General features: G+C 32.9%; 2 protein-coding genes across 2 annotated transcripts; both read left to right on the top strand.

Moving 5' to 3' along the window:
- Positions 1-338: 338 nt before the first annotated feature.
- LOC143053821 (uncharacterized) lies at positions 339-9,676 on the top strand. Its single transcript, XM_076226612.1, has 6 exons — positions 339-663; positions 6,298-6,763; positions 7,310-7,396; positions 8,354-8,444; positions 8,815-8,895; positions 9,587-9,676. The coding sequence occupies exons 1-4, from the start codon at positions 416-418 to the stop codon at positions 8,372-8,374; spliced, it is 822 nt and encodes a 273-aa protein (XP_076082727.1). The 5' UTR covers positions 339-415; the 3' UTR covers positions 8,375-8,444; positions 8,815-8,895; positions 9,587-9,676.
- A 357-nt stretch (positions 9,677-10,033) lies between these two features.
- LOC143055165 (uncharacterized) lies at positions 10,034-14,691 on the top strand. The gene is made up of 6 exons (XM_076228305.1): positions 10,034-10,099; positions 10,315-10,411; positions 10,784-11,070; positions 11,361-11,537; positions 12,168-12,269; positions 12,886-14,691. Exons 1-6 carry the CDS (start codon positions 10,034-10,036, stop codon positions 14,548-14,550), a joined length of 2,394 nt encoding a protein of 797 aa, XP_076084420.1. The 3' UTR covers positions 14,551-14,691.
- Positions 14,692-18,168: the final 3,477 nt, after the last annotated feature.

The raw sequence follows: 18,168 nt of genomic DNA, 5'->3' as shown, positions 1-18,168 counted from the left end.
AAAAAGAGGGAAGTGTTAATGATGTGACCAACTCATTGGAAAAGCTAGATGCGGTTATTGCGACTGCGTTGCTTCTATACAAGAGCATGCATGATGAAAAAAATCTATAATAAAATTGAGAATGGAAATGGGGAATGTGTCAAAGAGACAACAACTCGACCATAGAAAAAACAACAGCAGAAGGTCACCAACAGGTCATCAATGAAGCGAGAAATTCCGCATCCGGAGGCGTCCTTCAGCTGGCCCCTAAACAAATATATACTAGTTCATTGATAATGAACGCCATACTAATTTCTAAATTGTACACAAGAAACTATAATTAAAATAATACAAGACTAGCAGTTAAATTTTTGTAGTATTTAAATTTTTTAACATAATTGGTCAATATAATTTGTGTCATACTTATATTATAGATATGTTTAACAATAATCTTGATAAAGTTTTGAGAAGCGTTTTAATTGCAGGGGATTCCAACCTGAAGCAGCTTAAACCCATGTTTGATTACCCAGTTAGAACACTGTGCATACCTGGTGCCAGAGTACAGAATGACCGGAAAGAATTCTATTCCCAACTGATGAGTGCAATGAAGACGGAAAACCCAGACCAGATTGTTCTGCATCTAGGTTCGAATGATGTTTTCGGTGATGTTGAATCAACTTTGAGGTATTTTTACAAAAACGATAATTGGTTTACGAAAGCTTAAATATAAAATTCATGAATTTATTGTATAGCTGCACCATACGCAATTACTACTGGATCATTTACGAATGATTGCATATGTTTGCCCTCTGAAATCATATTTATCTATGATAATTTTTAATTTTTTCTATATAATAATTAACATAAAAACCCTATAAAAATTCCCTTGTTTTCATGATACATTGTACATGTAATACAATTCATGTGCAATTATTGAAAGATGATCACAATTACAAAATAATTCTGAAGATAATAATAGGACGACACTCGCCCGAAATTATATTTAAAAAAGAAACATATCAGGAAAAACATCTTCTTTTTCGGTTCATATACATGATGTCTATTATCTTGCCCAAATAACCTTAAAATTAACATTTTGTATGGCCCCGCAACGCTTTGACACATCTAGTTTTCTACTTTTTTCACCCTATTTATTGTCTAAATAAAATGTGTAAACTTTATTGAAAAGTCCAAAGAACAAGGAATGAAATCTTGACCTGCAGAAAAAAAAATAACACCATAGATAATTGATAGGTTAACCAATGAAATGGAAAATCTTGTATTTAGTGCATGTTAGAAAGAGGAACTTATTTAAAAACAAAACAATTTCAAAAATCTTGCCTTAACACATGGCATAAAATTGAGAATGGAAATGGGGAATGTGCCAAAGAGACAACAACCCGACCATAGAAAAAAAAACAGCAGAAGGTCACCAACAGGTCTTCAATGTAGCGAGAAATTCCCGCACCCGGAGGCGTCCTTTAGCTAAACTATTGGCATACATTTCGTAAGGCCAAAAAAAACATATGTCTGTTTAAGGTTACATACTTGAAATAAATAGGGTAGGTATTTCGGTATTTCATTTTATTTTATTTTTTTGAGTCGTGTGTTTTTTTCTTGTCGTGGTCCGAGTTGAACATGGGCCGAGTTACCCGTATTTTTAATTATTGGATAATTTCCCTTTGATATTGGTTAGAAAAAATGGCGACCCAGTGTTTATTTCAACACACAAGTCGCAAATTTTCTTTAAACAGCTGTTATATCATGATTGTGAACATTAGGATGTATTAGGTAATTGATTTATACTATTGGCAACACTAACTTCACTTTTGACAGACGCTCTGAACAGGGCTCACACTACTTCAGAATTATAGGGAGAAGTGACTTCTCTTTTTGAAACTGATAGGGAGAAGTGGTGAGATTTGAAAGAGAAGTGCTCATTCGCGCGGTGCGCTACAATGTTTCTTCTTCTTCTTCCAGGTAAGGAACCGGATTCATTGCTGAATGTTAATGGTTCCGCGCGAAAACTTTACGCAGTGTCGGGCAACACAGAAAGATTTCTCTTGGCTATTTACAAATTACATTTAAAACGTTCACAAAAAAATATACAATTAAAATTATTTACAACTGGTTTTCCTACTTCCTTTCAGAGCATGCCTTCAGGGCAGCTCTGAATCCCTCAACGGTGTTGGTCGCTGTAACTGTTGTTGGTAGGTTGTTCCAGTCCCTGATTGTCCTCGGGAAGAAAGATTGGCCATAGGTGTCTGTACTTGTTCTTTCTTGGAAGAAGCGGTTTTTACCTCTGGTCCGGTTATCATTCGGGGTCAAATATTGGTGACGGTCTATATCTATAAGTTCATGCTGGATCTTGAATAGCATGCACAATCTATTTGTTTTCCTCCGTTCTTCGAGGCTTTCCCACTTTAGATTTTTAACCATATTTGTGACACAGCCAGGTGTTCGGTCTGTGTAGTTGTTATTCACAAATCGTGCTGCTCTTTTCTGCACCTGTTCAATTGCCTTGATTTTATTTTGGGCGGTTGGGTCCCATACTGTGCTTGCATATTCCACTGCAGGTCTTACCATGGACACATATGCAGCTGCTTTTACAGGTTTTGTACAGCCTTTGAGGTTTCTACGTATAAACCCCAACGTTCTGTTTCCTTTGCCTACTGTATTGTCTATGTGTTTATCCCATGTTAGGTTGTTGCTGATGGTTACTCCAAGATATTTACTTGCTTCCTCTGTGTCTAGAGTATGACCGTGAAGATGGTACGATGTTTGTATCACTGGTCTATTTTTGGGGGATATTCTAATGACAAGGCATTTTTTGGCATTAAAACTCATCTGCCATTTGTTTTCCCAGTCTTCCAATGCTGTTAAGTCCTTTTGTAGAAGTTCACTGTCAGCTTGGTTGGTGATGGTACGAAAGAGAAGGCTGTCATCCGCGAACAATTTGGTCTCTGATGTAGATGCTGTTTCTGGCATGTCATTAATGTAGGCCAGGAACAGTAATGGACCAAGGACTGTGCCTTGGGGTACACCAGAGAGTACTGGTACTTGTGAAGAGACGGCACCCTCTAATATCACGCTCTGTTTTCTGTTATGTAGGAAGGAGCGAATCCATTTATTGGTTTTGGGGTTGACGCCGTAGTATTCCAACTTGTGTAGGAGGCGGTGATGTGGTACCTTGTCAAATGCTTTTGCAAAGTCAAGCAGGATGATGTCTACTTGGCCGCTACTTTTTAATTTCGATGCAATGTCGTTGATGGTTACGATTAGTTGGGATTCGCATGATCGTCTTTTGCGGAATCCATGTTGTGCATCAGTTAGTATTTTATTTTTGTCAAAGTGGCCCATGATGTTGCTATGTACAATATGTTCTAAGACCTTACATGTGATGGAAGTTAGAGATACTGGTCTGTAGTTAGATGCTAGGTGCCTTTCGTCTTTTTTAAAAAGTGGAACTACATTGGCATCTCTCCAATCTTGCGGGACTTCACCAGTGTTCAATGATGTTTGATATAGGTCTGTGAGTATAGGAGCAAGTTGTTCTGCTGCTGCTTTCAGTATAAAGGCTGGTATTGAATCGGGACCAGTAGCTTTATGCGGTTTCAGGTTTTTTAATAATTTGTGGACTCCGTTGGTACTAATTTTTATGTCCTTCATGGTGGAGTATGGACTTTTACCTTTATCTGGAAAGTTATTTAGGTTTTCTTTGGTAAATACTGACTGGAATTGGTCGTTTAAAATGTCAGCTTTACTCTTGTTATCACTTTGCAGAAATCCCATTTTGTTTTTTAGCGGTGCCACTCCTGTCCATTCCTGACCTTTGCTCTTGATATAAGACCAGAATTTCTTTGCATTATCTCTATAGTCTGAACTGACCTCTTCCATATACTTCTTGTTGGCTTGACGGACCTCCCACTGCACTTCTTGTTGTAGTCTTTTATACCTATCCTTGTCTCTTTTCTTTTTAGTTTTTCTCGCCTTCTTGTGTGCTTTCTGCTTTTGGTTTATTTTGCGTCTAATGGTTGTATTGATCCATGGATGAGTGTTTCTTCCAAGGGTCATTTTCGTTGGTACTCTTTTCTCTATGGTGGTTTGTACAGCTGTTTTAAATGCCTGCCATAAAGACTCAACGCTTCTATCTTTGATGTTTTTGAAGGTAGTTATAAAGTTTTGTAGATCTTCCTTTATATTATGTATTTCCGCTTTTTTCCATAGAAATATTTTTCTTCTGACTGGTTTAGGTTTAAGTGGTTTACAAGCCATATCTAGGAGGACGATGTCATGGTCGCTGTTTCCTATTGATGGTAATGGTTTGCATCTTAATTTAAATGAAGGATGAGATGTAAGCAATAAATCTAGGGTATTCTCTTTTCGTGTTGGGAAGTCCACAATTTGTTCTAGCCCGTTGTCAGCTACAAGTTCCAAGAATGCCTGGTTGGTTCTGGTAGGATACTGTCTATGGTCTATAGTTTGTTCTGCCCAGTTGATATCGGGTAAGTTGAAATCGCCACCAATAAGGAATATGTCTTTTTGATGTTTTGATCTGATGTTATTTATTTCGTCTTTCATTTTATTCAGGTAGGTGTCATCTGTTTTATCAGGTGGTCGATAAAAAGCGCCTATGAGCATTTTCTTTTTTCCTTCTAAGTTAATAGTGCCAGTCAGTAGTTCTATTTCAGTGCTTTTTATGATGTTACCCAGCTGTAATGTTTGTTTAGCTGCTATCAATACCCCTCCATGGGGGTCCTTTGGGCGATCTCGGTGTTCCGTGTCATAATGGATTTTACAATAGTATAAAGGGCCATATGTAAATAATGTTCTTTTTATATTGTTCAATTCATATCTGAGTAAAAAAAATACAATTAAAGTAACATTTGAAATTAAAAGTGGTTTAAGTTTTACTAAGGTTCTTGTGAGAAACTTATTCCAACTAAATATCTAGCACTAAAAAAAATTATTTTTAAAAAATGTAAAGAAATTATAATATATCATCATTACAATTTAATTAAATATTATCTTGTGTATGAAATTCAGTGTTTCTCATAAAAAAATATAAAAGTTATTAAGCTGGGCCATAATAAATTGAAATTAGTATAATAGTCTCGGAGTTAAGCAACTTTAATCAATAGTTTGAAACAATCCATAAAAAATATAGGGAATTATATACACCAATCAATTAGATGTAACCAAAAGTCTCTTAATGTGTGTGGAATGCGTAATTTTCCCCTTTGGGATCAATATTCTTCTGTCAGCTGTTCTGTCCGTGCGTCCGTAGTAATTATTGTAAAAGTACGGATTTCGGTCATAGCTGGTCCGATTCAGATCCGTAGTTTAGAAATCGGTCAATGGCGGACAAATGCAAGAAAATTTACAAAAATAAACGATGTTTGACAAGTTATTTGAAAAGGAACATGACGTTTTTAATGCAATAAATGGATTAAACATTTACTGGAGGCAACTTTTATCACGTTTAAATGAAGTAACAAACTTATTTTGCCGCCGAAATTTAGGTTGATGTACAAGCACCGGAACTGCATGAAGTGATAAAAAGTTGTATTTTATCAAATAACCTGCTACACACTGCGAAGACAATGCTTCAACCTCTTTTCTAAAGATAATGAATCGTTTATGTCTGAATTTCTTTAATTATCAATAAAAAAATTGATGTTTCATCAACTTAGTAAAAATTGAAAATGTCCGATGACGGAAGCGACTGAAAGCGAGTATCGTCAAGAACAGGGCGACTTGATTTCGCTTTTGGGGGTCGGGGAAAGCGAAGTGACGGTTGGGAAGGCGACTTCTTCGCCCAAGTCGCCTGGTAGCGTGAGCCCTGAGCTCAGTTTATTTCTAACCATACGATGGAAATAAAATGACTTACATTTTTAGGGTTGGCGCTCTAAAGTAGGGTAGGTCGGGTAACCGTAAACAGACATATATTTTTTTTATTGGCTAATAGGGGTACCGTCATGAAGAACAATGTTAAAAATTCTTGCCAAATTATGTTAAAGGTAATTTTGTGGTGGAAATGATAAAATTTACATGTATTTTACAAATCGATGGTAAAAATATGGCCAATCACATTAATTTTTCCCAAATTAATGGTAACCCATATTTATTTGAGATCTTTGACAAATCATGTAATTTGCTTGGCTGATTATTATTGATTTAAAAGAAACATTTTTGTATATACAATATAAAATTACCTTGTTTCTAATGTTAAAGAATTCAGTAGATATAGCTTATTTACTGTAATGAATATGATGAATATTATTTGCCTCATGTACAAGTTTATTATTTTGTCTTTAGATCTTATAGATTCCTGATAGAGAATTTGCTGCTGGAATTTGAATCGTTGCAAATAGGTATTTGTGGCATACTTCCCCGTGCAGTAAACCACTATGAGAGTACTTATTGGAACATGTCAGCATTGCCAAGACTGCAGAGAGATGTTGAGAAGTTGAATGCTGGTATACAGTCTTTAACTGGTGGTTACAGTAGATGTTCATTTATTGATTATGCCAAGCTCTTTCAACCTGCTGTTCATCTTGGAAGGGACGGACTTCATGTTAATAGAAATGGTGCTTTTATTTTGAAGATGACTTTAGAGAACTATTTAGCAGAGAGACAGAAGTGTGTGACATATATGAATGAAACCTTATTATCTCCTGTACAGGTACCTGATGGAGAATCTGTATCACCCAAGATGACCTATGCAGAAGTGGTGAGACTATCAGTACCTTCATCTGATACAAGGAACAAACCTTTTGACAAGGTATTTGATAAATTATATGTATGAATAGAAAAGATGTAAGCATATACGTATTTGTCTATCACCATCTTGCATTAGAAAGTAACATTTTATTTTCTATGATGTTTTTTAAATGGTCTCTCTGGCATTTTAATGCAGTTTATGCCTTTTAAAAAAATAGAATACATTTGTTCATAGCACATACTGATGTCCTAGATAAGAAAAAAAAATTATAAACAAATCGTTGGATTATAATGACATGAGTATTACAAAAAAATGGATTTAATTTCAATATTATCTATTTGTAATGTGTGTATTATACTTAACGCAATTGAAACTGTTCATGTAACTGATGATTTTATATGATATGTACATGTATTTAGTCTGCACGGTTAGCCACTAGTCCGATGCCCCATACTAGTAAAATTTCATTCGGGCAAGTAAGTTTTTGCAAAACTTTGTTTGGACCAATAAGAAAAATGTCAGGATATTGGTCTTCGGACTAGTAGTTCAAAAAGTTTTTGGTGCATATGATTGATGTTGAAAATTACATTTGAATGTTTATTACAGGATGTTGACCATCAGAATTCCTCTAGAACCCCTTCTAAGAGGAAGAGATTGTGTTTAGCTGGGGCAAGAAGAACAATTAAAAGAAGAGTAAGTGAACATTTAAAATTCTCTTAAACAGCTATGATGGAACTTAATTTAATGTAACGTTATAGGATAGGATAAACTGCTAAAAGATAAAAAAAAAACAAAAACAAAAAAAACTGATTAATGGTATGTACCCTTGTTTTTTTTAAGATGTAAGCCATTTAAGATTTGGTGGGAATATTCCCTCTAGATTTTCTATACACTTAACATTAGCACAGGTGATTTTCTTTTAAAAACTATCTAAAATAAAAAAAGAACAGGCTTTTTAAACTATATTAGAAAAAGAATTGACAGAGTTAGCATTCTAACTTTTTTATGGAACTAAACGAATAAAACCAGAGGATTACTAATATCTGTCAAAAACAAAGACAAGAGAACATCCTAAATGATTTGAACAAAAAATTATATAACTGTATTTGTTTTCATTACCTTATTAATTTAGTCTCAAAGAAAATCAAGAGGAACTTATAAAACAGGGTTTGTTATCATTGGCATTGCATTATTGTTTTGTTTTTTATGTGTTTTTGTTATTGTAATTACGTTTATCGTTATAGCCTGATTTGGTTTTAAATGCACATAATTTACCATGGCATGCTTTTAAAAAGTTGACATTCAAGTTTATTTTTAAATGTTTGCATGTTTATGCATGTTTTATGCACGTTTATGATGATGTTTAAAAATTAAAAAATAAATTTCAAGGCAACAACAATTTTAGTGTTACAAATTTTAAATACTATCATGGAGCTTTTGATTTAAAGGAGAATTTATATAGAAGTGTGAAAACTAGTACACATATGATGTATATATGAAGGCTATAGCACATGTGAATTTATATTGTATTCTTAGAAAATTTACTTTCACAGGTTGAAAACAATGAAATATGAATAACAAATTCCATTAATTCCAAAATCCCAGTTTTAAACTGTTTTATTTTTCTAATTCTACTTCAACTTTTTATAGATACAGTATAAAGAGGAATGAGATAGTCCTAGATGTTACTGACGATGTTGCTGTTATCTTGTCATCCTCAGTCATTTGTACTTTTTATCAGGTATTGTTTTGTTTACTTAAAGATTTATGCTGATTTTGAAATGCAGAAAATTAAAATATCATTTATATATCTCAACATTTACATTTTTTAATTCTTACAAAGTATCTGTAAATATTAGTGAGACTTAATTTTTGAATTAAAAGGGGAAAACATTTATGGAATATAATAGGTCAAAAGTACTATGTTGTTTGAATACATTTGTTACTTTATCCCTTCTTGTGCATGAATTTGTAAAGTTCAGATTTTATAAAGCTTAAATTATTCATTGACCCTGTGAGATCATAAGAAATTTACTATTAATTATTGAACTTGAATTTTCATTTCATTGCATAAAGGCAGATATTTGATTAATTGTTGTACTTTTTTTTAGACTGACACAACAAAGCAACCTGTTGAATCCTTACAAGTAAAGAAATCAAAGAAAACAGCTGTGACTAAGAAAGAAAAAAAAGTAATCTTGTTACATAGCTTCTATTCTGTAACCTGTTCAAATATTTACACCAACAAAATTTTCACAGAATGAATAAAGTAAATAAGTTGGTAGTAAACTAGCTTATGATATATAAACCACAAAATGTAATTACTTATTCGTATTATATTAGATTAAGATTCTTCAAAAATTTCTTTTCTTTTACATGTTCTATTCAAACTTTCAGTTTTAACATGCACAAATTTCTAATTCATTTTACTTTTGATTATGACCTATGCTAACAGTCGTGAAGTGTTATAGAATAACTTTCAACCAGTTTAAACTTCTGTTTGATGATGGAAAATGAATTTTTCCTTGATATTACCTTTATCGATCACACAATATTTGAATTACAAGAATTTCATAATATTTTCTGACCGCTACAAAAAGTTATCAAATTTGTGGCGAGAGTAGAGTTTTCACAATGGACCAGAGCGATTTATACAAGCTTGATAACGGTATTTTAAATTTTCAATAGATTGATCAGAAAAGGCAGATACAATAGTGTTTTTTTTTTAGTGGGTGTTTGATTTCTATAGCTATCAACCAGAGAAAGGATTTATTAATTTATGATAACCTACAGACATTGAAATTTTCGAATCATATCAGATTGATAGATGTATTATATATCAAAGGTTGTTCATTTAAAGTTCAATATTCAATATCTTTTCAGAGCACATATAATTGTCCTGTTTGTCCAGTTACATGCTCCAGAGAAGATGTTCTGATAGACCATGTTATTTGCCGTCATGCTAAAAAAGGTTTGGTATTACCAATTCTTAGAATTTAGATATTGTGATTTTCGGATTTGATATTTTGGTATATAGAAGAAGGAATTTGGAAACCTGACTGACAATAGGCATTTTAATATTAGGTTGATATTAGGATTAGTATAGGATTGAATGAGACTTCTCTGGGTATAATTCATCATAATTAGAACAGCAATTATAATATATTGATTAAGTACATTTTGATGATCCAGAAGAATAAGCAATTTGTCAAAGGCACTTTCCAAGTTATTAAATATATTACTGGTATTAAAACTTTAAATTCCCTATACTTAATTTTTTTTAAATGATTGATATGTACAGTAAAATAGGATTGCTGAATGCAAATAGATATGTATATATATGATGTCTTTTTTATTCCAGGTCAAACTCACTTAGTCAAAGAAATTTCTCTTCAGGTTTGTAATGTTTTGAATTCATTATGTCTGGTGATAATCATTTGAAAATGTGGTGAATCAGTTTTTTTAATTATTTTGTGCTGACTATAAGAAATGTTTGAATTAAAGGTAGTTTATATATACAGAAGGAAAAAAGAAGAAATACATGTACCAATCTGACATTTTTTTACAAATTTATATATGTTTTTGAAAAACTTACTCTTTTATCTTGATAGGTACCAAAAACAGAAGAACCTGTGGAGGAGCTGAGGAGTTCCTTTGTTGAGAACGACAAACACATACATGAAATAGCATATGGTTGTGTAAACATAGGTAAGATTGTTATAATTTTTAAATGTGTTGGATGGCATAATCTTTTCAACTACATATAATATTGCAATAGATTTAGTGAAAATGAAATAGTCTGGGCTTCACTTGTGCATTTTGTCTATCTAATTACCTTTTAGATTAGATTGCTGTTGTATTTTTCCCTTGTGTACAGATTCATTTTAAGCCAAAGTGGAACATTTATGCTTTGCTAATGATATATTAAGTATGTGCTATGTACCTATTTAAGCTTCTTTTTTTTTAATCACACTACTTCTAGTCATATATTGATTATATAGTTCTAAAACCATAAGTCCATTATTTTTACAGAGAGTTATGAAGTGGATTGTATTATTCCATCAAGAACAGAATTTGCAGAGAGTGATGAACTGGAGTGTAGCATTCCAACAAAAGAATTTGCAGAGAGTGGTGAACTGGAGTTTAGCATTCCAACAATAGAATTTGCAGAGATTGGTGAAATAGAGTTTAGTATTCCACCAACAATAGAACTTGCAGAAACTGATGAAATGGAGTCTTGTAGTCCAATAAGAATAGAGTTTCAACTACCAACTGTGAAGGTTTTGGCAAGCAAATGTTGGAAGAACTTTAAAAGGTTTATCCTGCATCTCTGTGGGGATGTTGAAAGGAATCCTGGACCAACAATGGTAAATATATTAATATTACATGATTTTTTAAACATAATGTCCCTTTACGACAATTTAAATAAAAACAATCTTTGACTATGAAATGTACAGGATGATAATCATGAAGAATACAGCAACTTCCTAAAAAAAAAGCAGACAGCAGATGCCAATTAATTTATGTTTTTTATGATGTAACAGAACATGTATGTAATACATGTTGCAAAGATCCATATATTTTTTATGAAGTGATTTTCAGGTATATTAACTTCTATAACTATTTGTTTATTATATATGCTTTTATATTCTTTCAGCTTACGTGCAAGTGGGAACAGTGTACAGAGAACAAGTTCACTGATGTTCGACTGTTAGCCCAGCATGTGATTTCACACATTTCTCCTGGAATTGTGTGCCAATGGGAAGAATGTGTATATTGTTGTCCGAATGATCAATACAAACTGGAAATTCATGTGCTAAAACATATATACTTGGTAAATATCTCAACAGAAGTTATATATAGAATTAAAAAAGATGTATAATTGCCAATGTGACAACTGCAGGTCACCATATGACCTTCAAGAATGAGCAAAAACCAAATCATAGAGTAAGTTATGTAAGGCCAAAAGTGAACAGTATATAACAACTCAAACAAGAAATCATACAGCAATAACGTCCAACAATGAATTACTGGCTGATGCCAAACCCAACACTACCCTCTCCCCTTTAACGGTGGTATAACAGTACAACATCAGAACAATCTATAAGCAACAGTGGAAAAGAACTTAACTCATCAGATTAATGCAATGCCCAAAAAACTTGACAAAAACACAAATAACACAAAGTATAGATCTGAGAGTACTCACAGTTACTGAAAACTAGTTCAAAGCTTAAGGGCCTTAAATGCTGACTGGCATGAAAAGGTTAGGTGAGGTGCTGTGAGTTCAAAGCCAAAAACAATAGAAAAACATGGACATAAAGACTAAGTGCAATCACTAGTTTCACAAGTGATTTTATAGGGAAAAGAAAAAAGATGAAAAGAACTTCATAATTTTATCCAAAGGAAAAAAAGAAAGTGTCTTTGTATCCTTTAAATTATGCATATAAATTGATTTAATTTGTAGGAACAGTTTGCTTTTCATTCAATTGAAGAATGGGGAAGATCACTTCCTTCAGGGCAGTTTTCAGAGACTTGTACAGATCTTCACTTGTGTCCTCCAAATCTGGTGAGGTTATTTCCATTTTAGCCTAATGTAAAAATTATAAACTTTCTCTTTTGCACAAGCATTTAACATAACATATTTTATATCAATTTCTTATTTATTAGTATTTCAAATATGTAGTATGATTAACAATGAGAACTATCAAACAGAGTCCCAAGATGTTGATTTCAGCAATTATGTGTCGCTACAATCTTCAACAATGAGCAATACCTTTACCATATATTCAGCTTTAAAAGGCCACTACATTAAACATGTAAAATTAAAAAACATTCTGATATATGACAAAATCTATTGTTTACAGTATATAGAAATATGAAGATGTGGTAACATTGCCATTTAGACAAATCTTAATGGCCACTAGAGATGGATAGCTATAGAAAATTAAAAACTATAGGTTAATTAATACGTTTCAACAGCCAGCCATTATTATATTTTATTTATCATTGGTATGCCTATATGTTTATTAATGACCTTCACAATAAAAAATAAAACTGCTATCAAGGACGTACTTGTGTTAATACAATATCACCAATTTGCATTATAAGATGTCTCAAATACTAAAAACAAACAATAAGTAACAATGCACACATATATTTTTTCATACCTATTTTTCTTGCAGAAAATGAAATTAAATCTCCCACTGTTAGATGAAGAATTCAGTATGCCTTCTCAGTACCCATATACTGTTAGAGATCATCAGCTTTTTCTACTACAATTAAAGACAAAAAATCCAGAAAATTATGAAAGATTACTGTCTGTCTTTCATCAAAAGGTTGAAACTATGAGTGAAGATACTACAGCCAGTCAATCCGGAACTGAGCCCTCAACTTCCACCAGTGGTAATACAACAGAGCTGACAATCCAGGGAATTGATCTATTGGCTATCTTGAACTCTAACATGACACGCTCAAGTCAACATGTAATTGTGACAAACCGTCCTGAGCTGACCGGTACCAATCAGAGTACAGTAAAATTTAGACTCCAAGATGAAACAGAAATAGTAACAAGGAAGTATATCTCAGGCAATTCTAAGAAGAGAAAACATGCAGCCTCAAGCATTCGAAAGTTTAATGATGAAAACATGACTGGAAATGATCTTATAACAAACTTAAATATATGTAGACAGGCTATTTTGGTGGAACATAATATAATCACCAAAATGCAAGATATGAAATTTCTTGATCCAAAGAATAAATTTCTTTCGTCATTTGAGGAAGCTGCTATTTACATGTCAACTTATCCAGACTGCTCTGAAGGAGTTTTCATTTTTTCTATCTTTGATATTGAGATTGAAAATCACAATGCTCCTGTACATTATATACGATATATAGAATCCGGATATTACAAACATTTCATGGAAGAGACTTTTCTTGAGGTAATATGTCAAACCTTGGGAATTCTGCAAGATAATGTATTTTTATGCAACATCTTAACTGGTGGAGATCAGCAGAGAATGCTTATCGGAAAGAAAAACAAGGACTTAAGAAAATCTAGAATACGCCCTGACAAAATTTATGGCAACAATTTAAAGAGCTTAAAATCTAGAAGACAACAGTTGTGTGAAAAAGTTAAAGACTTTTGTGACATTGAACTAACTGCTTGCTTTGTGCACACTGCTAGGCATGGTTATAAAGTAAACATAGATTCAGATGCTGGTGATGGTCTTTACTTTTCATCTAACAATGAACTATTCCACACAGAAACCATTCAGAACAAGATACTTCATTACCCAGAAGTGAAAAATGCAGAAGTAATTGAAAAATTCTCAGATGACTTTATGAAGCCTCTCCCTGCTTGTAATGTTAATAATCTATGTTACAAAAGTTGCATGATTAACTTTCTATCAAATGATCACAACAGATTCCTTGGAAATGAAAATTTACGCTATCCGTACAGATTTTCAACCAGTCCAAAGGCCACTTCTTTGAGAAATCGGGTATTGTACTTGTACAAAAATAATCAGCTGAATGAACTTAAAACCATTTACTCATCTTTCCAACAGGTAGACCAGAATCAAGAAATCATTAATAACGAAAATATGAATGATTCCAATGGAGAACCTAAAACAAAAAGAACAAGGACATTTATTCCACGGAAGAAAATTCTGACAAAAGAAATGGCTTTGCAGACTATTACAGGACAAAATGTGGAAAATATGTTCAAAAAAGTAAACTTATATGATAACTACAAAAAAAATCTTTTACAGAACAGAAGTTTTATCATCCAGGTTTACGATGACATGAAAGTCATTGCAATTATGAATGATTATGATGATGAAAGTTGAGAATTTAGGAGCTCTGATTATGTTAAAACATCAAGGGATCTTTTCGAAAATGGTTATTTTTACACTTGCACCTGTCGTATCTATTGCACCTTATTGGAATCCCTGGATAACAATATGCAACAGTATGATGCTCTGGATGAAAATGGTATTAAATGCATGCATTGTCGTTTTTTGCATCAAGAGGTATCACCAAACTTGCACAGGGATGAACGAGCAACCTTAACAAACATTCAAGAAGTCATCCAAGATGCTCTGTTATATAAGGATAGGAAAATTATTGAATTGCCAACTGCAAGACCAGGAACAAAAAAAATTTCAATTTTGATAGATGATGACATTTCAATAGTTCACTTGACATTCAATTCACGTCTTCAGCGCTATGTGGTTTCCTGTTTAAATGGATTATGTAAAAGTAAAAAAGGTTGCAAGAAAAATGTTGACTGTCTTAACACTGATCAAAATTTATGTGCTCACTTGTCTGAACTGAAGAAGGCTCCTCATTTTTGGACAGAATTTATCAAACCTGAAGCTGCAGTGAATATTGAAAATGATGAGAATATTCAGCTTATTGACCAGGAAATTGAAGAAATTACTGGCATGACATAGAAGAAGAAATTCCAGCTCTGAATCCAAGTGACTCTAATTTTGATGTGACTAGTGGACTTTGGTCATTTCCTTGCGTAAGTTGTCATAAACCACGGAAACAACAAGATCCCAATCTAGTTCAAAATATACAACATCGTTATATATCGGGCGCTCTTAATTTAAACAATGTTGAAAACGGATGCATCAAAGGTCAACATTTTATTCCAGATATTCCAACTTCAGTTTGTCCATGTGGTGCAGGCTGGACAAGTAATCAGCAGCTAAATGGTGTAACTACATTTTCAAGAGTACTCACTGTCTTTACAAAAATAGCACCAGTACAGTGTCAGGTTTATAGCAGAAGCTGTGTAAATGAAGCATCACCATGTAAAAAGGACTGGGATGAAGGAGATAAAGAATGCATACATGTAGTTACTCGAGATACTGCAGCTGGAGATGAAATTGGTTGGGCATTTGTAAACCAGGTTTTGTCCACTAAAATAACCTTTTCAGCGTTCTGTGATTTAAAAACTAAAGACTACAAAGAATGCAATCCTAATTTCAGATCATTTATGGATTCATCTGTATTTATAAAGTGGTGGTTTAGTTGGGCATCAAATATGAAGATTGACTTTAGGAAACCTTGTCCTATCTGCAAATTTAGACCTAAACAACTTGCCTGTGATGGAACGAAAGTTGGTATTGGATTCAGACATGCTTCTTTTGAGGAAATAAGTAAACCAGATAATCCTGACAATATACTGCCTACAATACATCGTAGAATGGCAAGATGCTTCCTTTTTGACAGAGTTGGAGATAAAGAACAACTTACTACCGCTAGACACCATTTGAACTACTTAGCAAAGTTAAATCTTGATAAAATTCCACCTCAAGAAATATTGTCTGGTGAAGATACTCAGCAGAGAGACAACATACTACTAGAAATATTAGACAACTCTGTAAGGCCTTCTTTCGGACGCTTTCTTAATGACATGCCAGACGTGGAAAAGATATCTTATGCCCTCATACTACATATGCTTTGCACTACTGCACCCGTTATCAGTTTAATTCCATATTCTTACTTGAATGATTTAAGTGAGTTATTAGACCACATTAGTGGCATTAATATAAATGCATCTGGAAATGGCTTTTACAACAGAAAAATGTATGAAATGAGATGATGAGAGAGTACGCTCCGGAATTGAGAGATTTGATTGCTTCATCCATGCTTAGTCATTCCGATCCTCAAGGAAATAATTTTATTCCGGATGATATCATTGCATTCATTCGATATTTGATCAAATGTGTTGCAGATATGGAGATTACTCAACCAGATCCAGCAAATCCACAACCGGGAACATATAACCCAGCTAAGTATGGAAGAGCTTACTACTTTTCAGAAACTGGTGAAAAACTGCGCCCTGTTAGAAACTTTTCCATTGATGGTGAGAAGAGAAAAAACCCAGCATATGATGACCCACCTCTTCCCCATGACAACTGTGAGAAATATTTTTCCAAAACTCAAATTTCAGCAAGAGGTACTTCAACATTATTTTTATGGTTTTGTCCAAGTCATGGTCACTGTTATGGGTTTCACATGACCAATGCAGAAGGCAGAAAAGATCCATCAGCCTCCCTTTACTCACATTTGGAGCATCCACCAACAGATATCTTCTATGATTTTGCATGTAATCTACAGGAGTATTGCCTGAACAGAGAAAGTGGCTACTACCGATGTGTTCGTTTCTTCCATGATATTTTCCATGGGTATTCTCATAAATGCTCATGTGCCTACAGATCTTCAAGACTCCAAGGATTTGACACAATAAACTCTGAAATATGTGAACAATTCAATAGCTTTATCCAATGTATAAAGTCCTCAGCACGGCAAATGACCCAGGAACATTTTTGTTTTTATCTACAGTTTTTTTTACATGAATGGAATGAGAGAAAAAGGGAAAAATATCAGAAACGAATTGCAGTGGCAATTGCTGGAGCTCCATAGCTACAAACAATATTCATTTTAGTCTTCAAAATGTAATACCAAATAATTTTTCTTGCGCATATATATATATAGATATTTCAATTTAAAAAATGCAATATAATCCTTGTCTTTTACCAATATGCATGTAGAATACATGTATATAGATATTTCTTTTTTCTGATGATGTAAAAAAAATAAGTGCCCCTTAGTATTAAAGTGTTATATATTCTATTGGTTAAATCTCTCTTTGTTAAAATTATGTCATATTGTCATATATGTTTTGGTTAATATTACAGAGTTTTTTAAGGTTTTTGTTATGAGTCCTTTAATATATTGTAATATTTTTGTAGTTTTTTTAAACGTCTATTTGTTTTTTTAAAAAGTGTTATATATTTTAGTGGTTAAACCTCTTTTTGTGTGTTAAAAGTCCTTTTATATCATTTTGTCATATCTTTTTTGGTTAAATGTCCTTTATTATTATAAGGTGAAATATTTAAGTTTATGAATCTCTCTTTGTTATAAGTCCTTTAATAATTATTATAGTGTCATATATTTTTGTAGTTTTTTAAATGCCCCTTAGTAGTAAAGTGTTTTGTTTGTTTTGGTTTAATCTCCCTTAGTATTATACAGTAAAAAATTGTTTGTCAAATATTTCTTTGTATTTAGTCCCTTTATATCATTGTGTCATATATTTTTGTAGTTTTTTTAAATGCCCCTTAGTAGTAAAGTGTTTTATGTTTTGTTTGAATCTCCCTTAGTTTTATAAAGTAAAATATTTTTTGTCAGATCTCTTCTATTTAGTCCCTTTATACCATCGTGTCATATATTTTTGTATTTTTTTAAAAGCCCCTAAGTGTTAAAGTGTTATATGTTTAGGTTAAATATCCCTTAGTAGCATAGTGTCATATTTTAAGTTATATCTTCAGTAGTTTGTTAAAAGTCCCTTAGTAGCATAGTGTCATATTTTAAGTTAAATCTCCTGTAGTTTGTTAAAAGTCCCTTAGTAGCATAGTGTCATATTTTAAGTTATATCTTCAGTAGTTTGTTAA

Source organism: Mytilus galloprovincialis, chromosome 12 (assembly GCF_965363235.1).
Source record: "Mytilus galloprovincialis chromosome 12, xbMytGall1.hap1.1, whole genome shotgun sequence".
NCBI classification, from domain to species: domain Eukaryota; kingdom Metazoa; phylum Mollusca; class Bivalvia; order Mytilida; family Mytilidae; genus Mytilus; species Mytilus galloprovincialis.
This window is presented reverse-complemented; position numbering and strand designations above follow the sequence as displayed.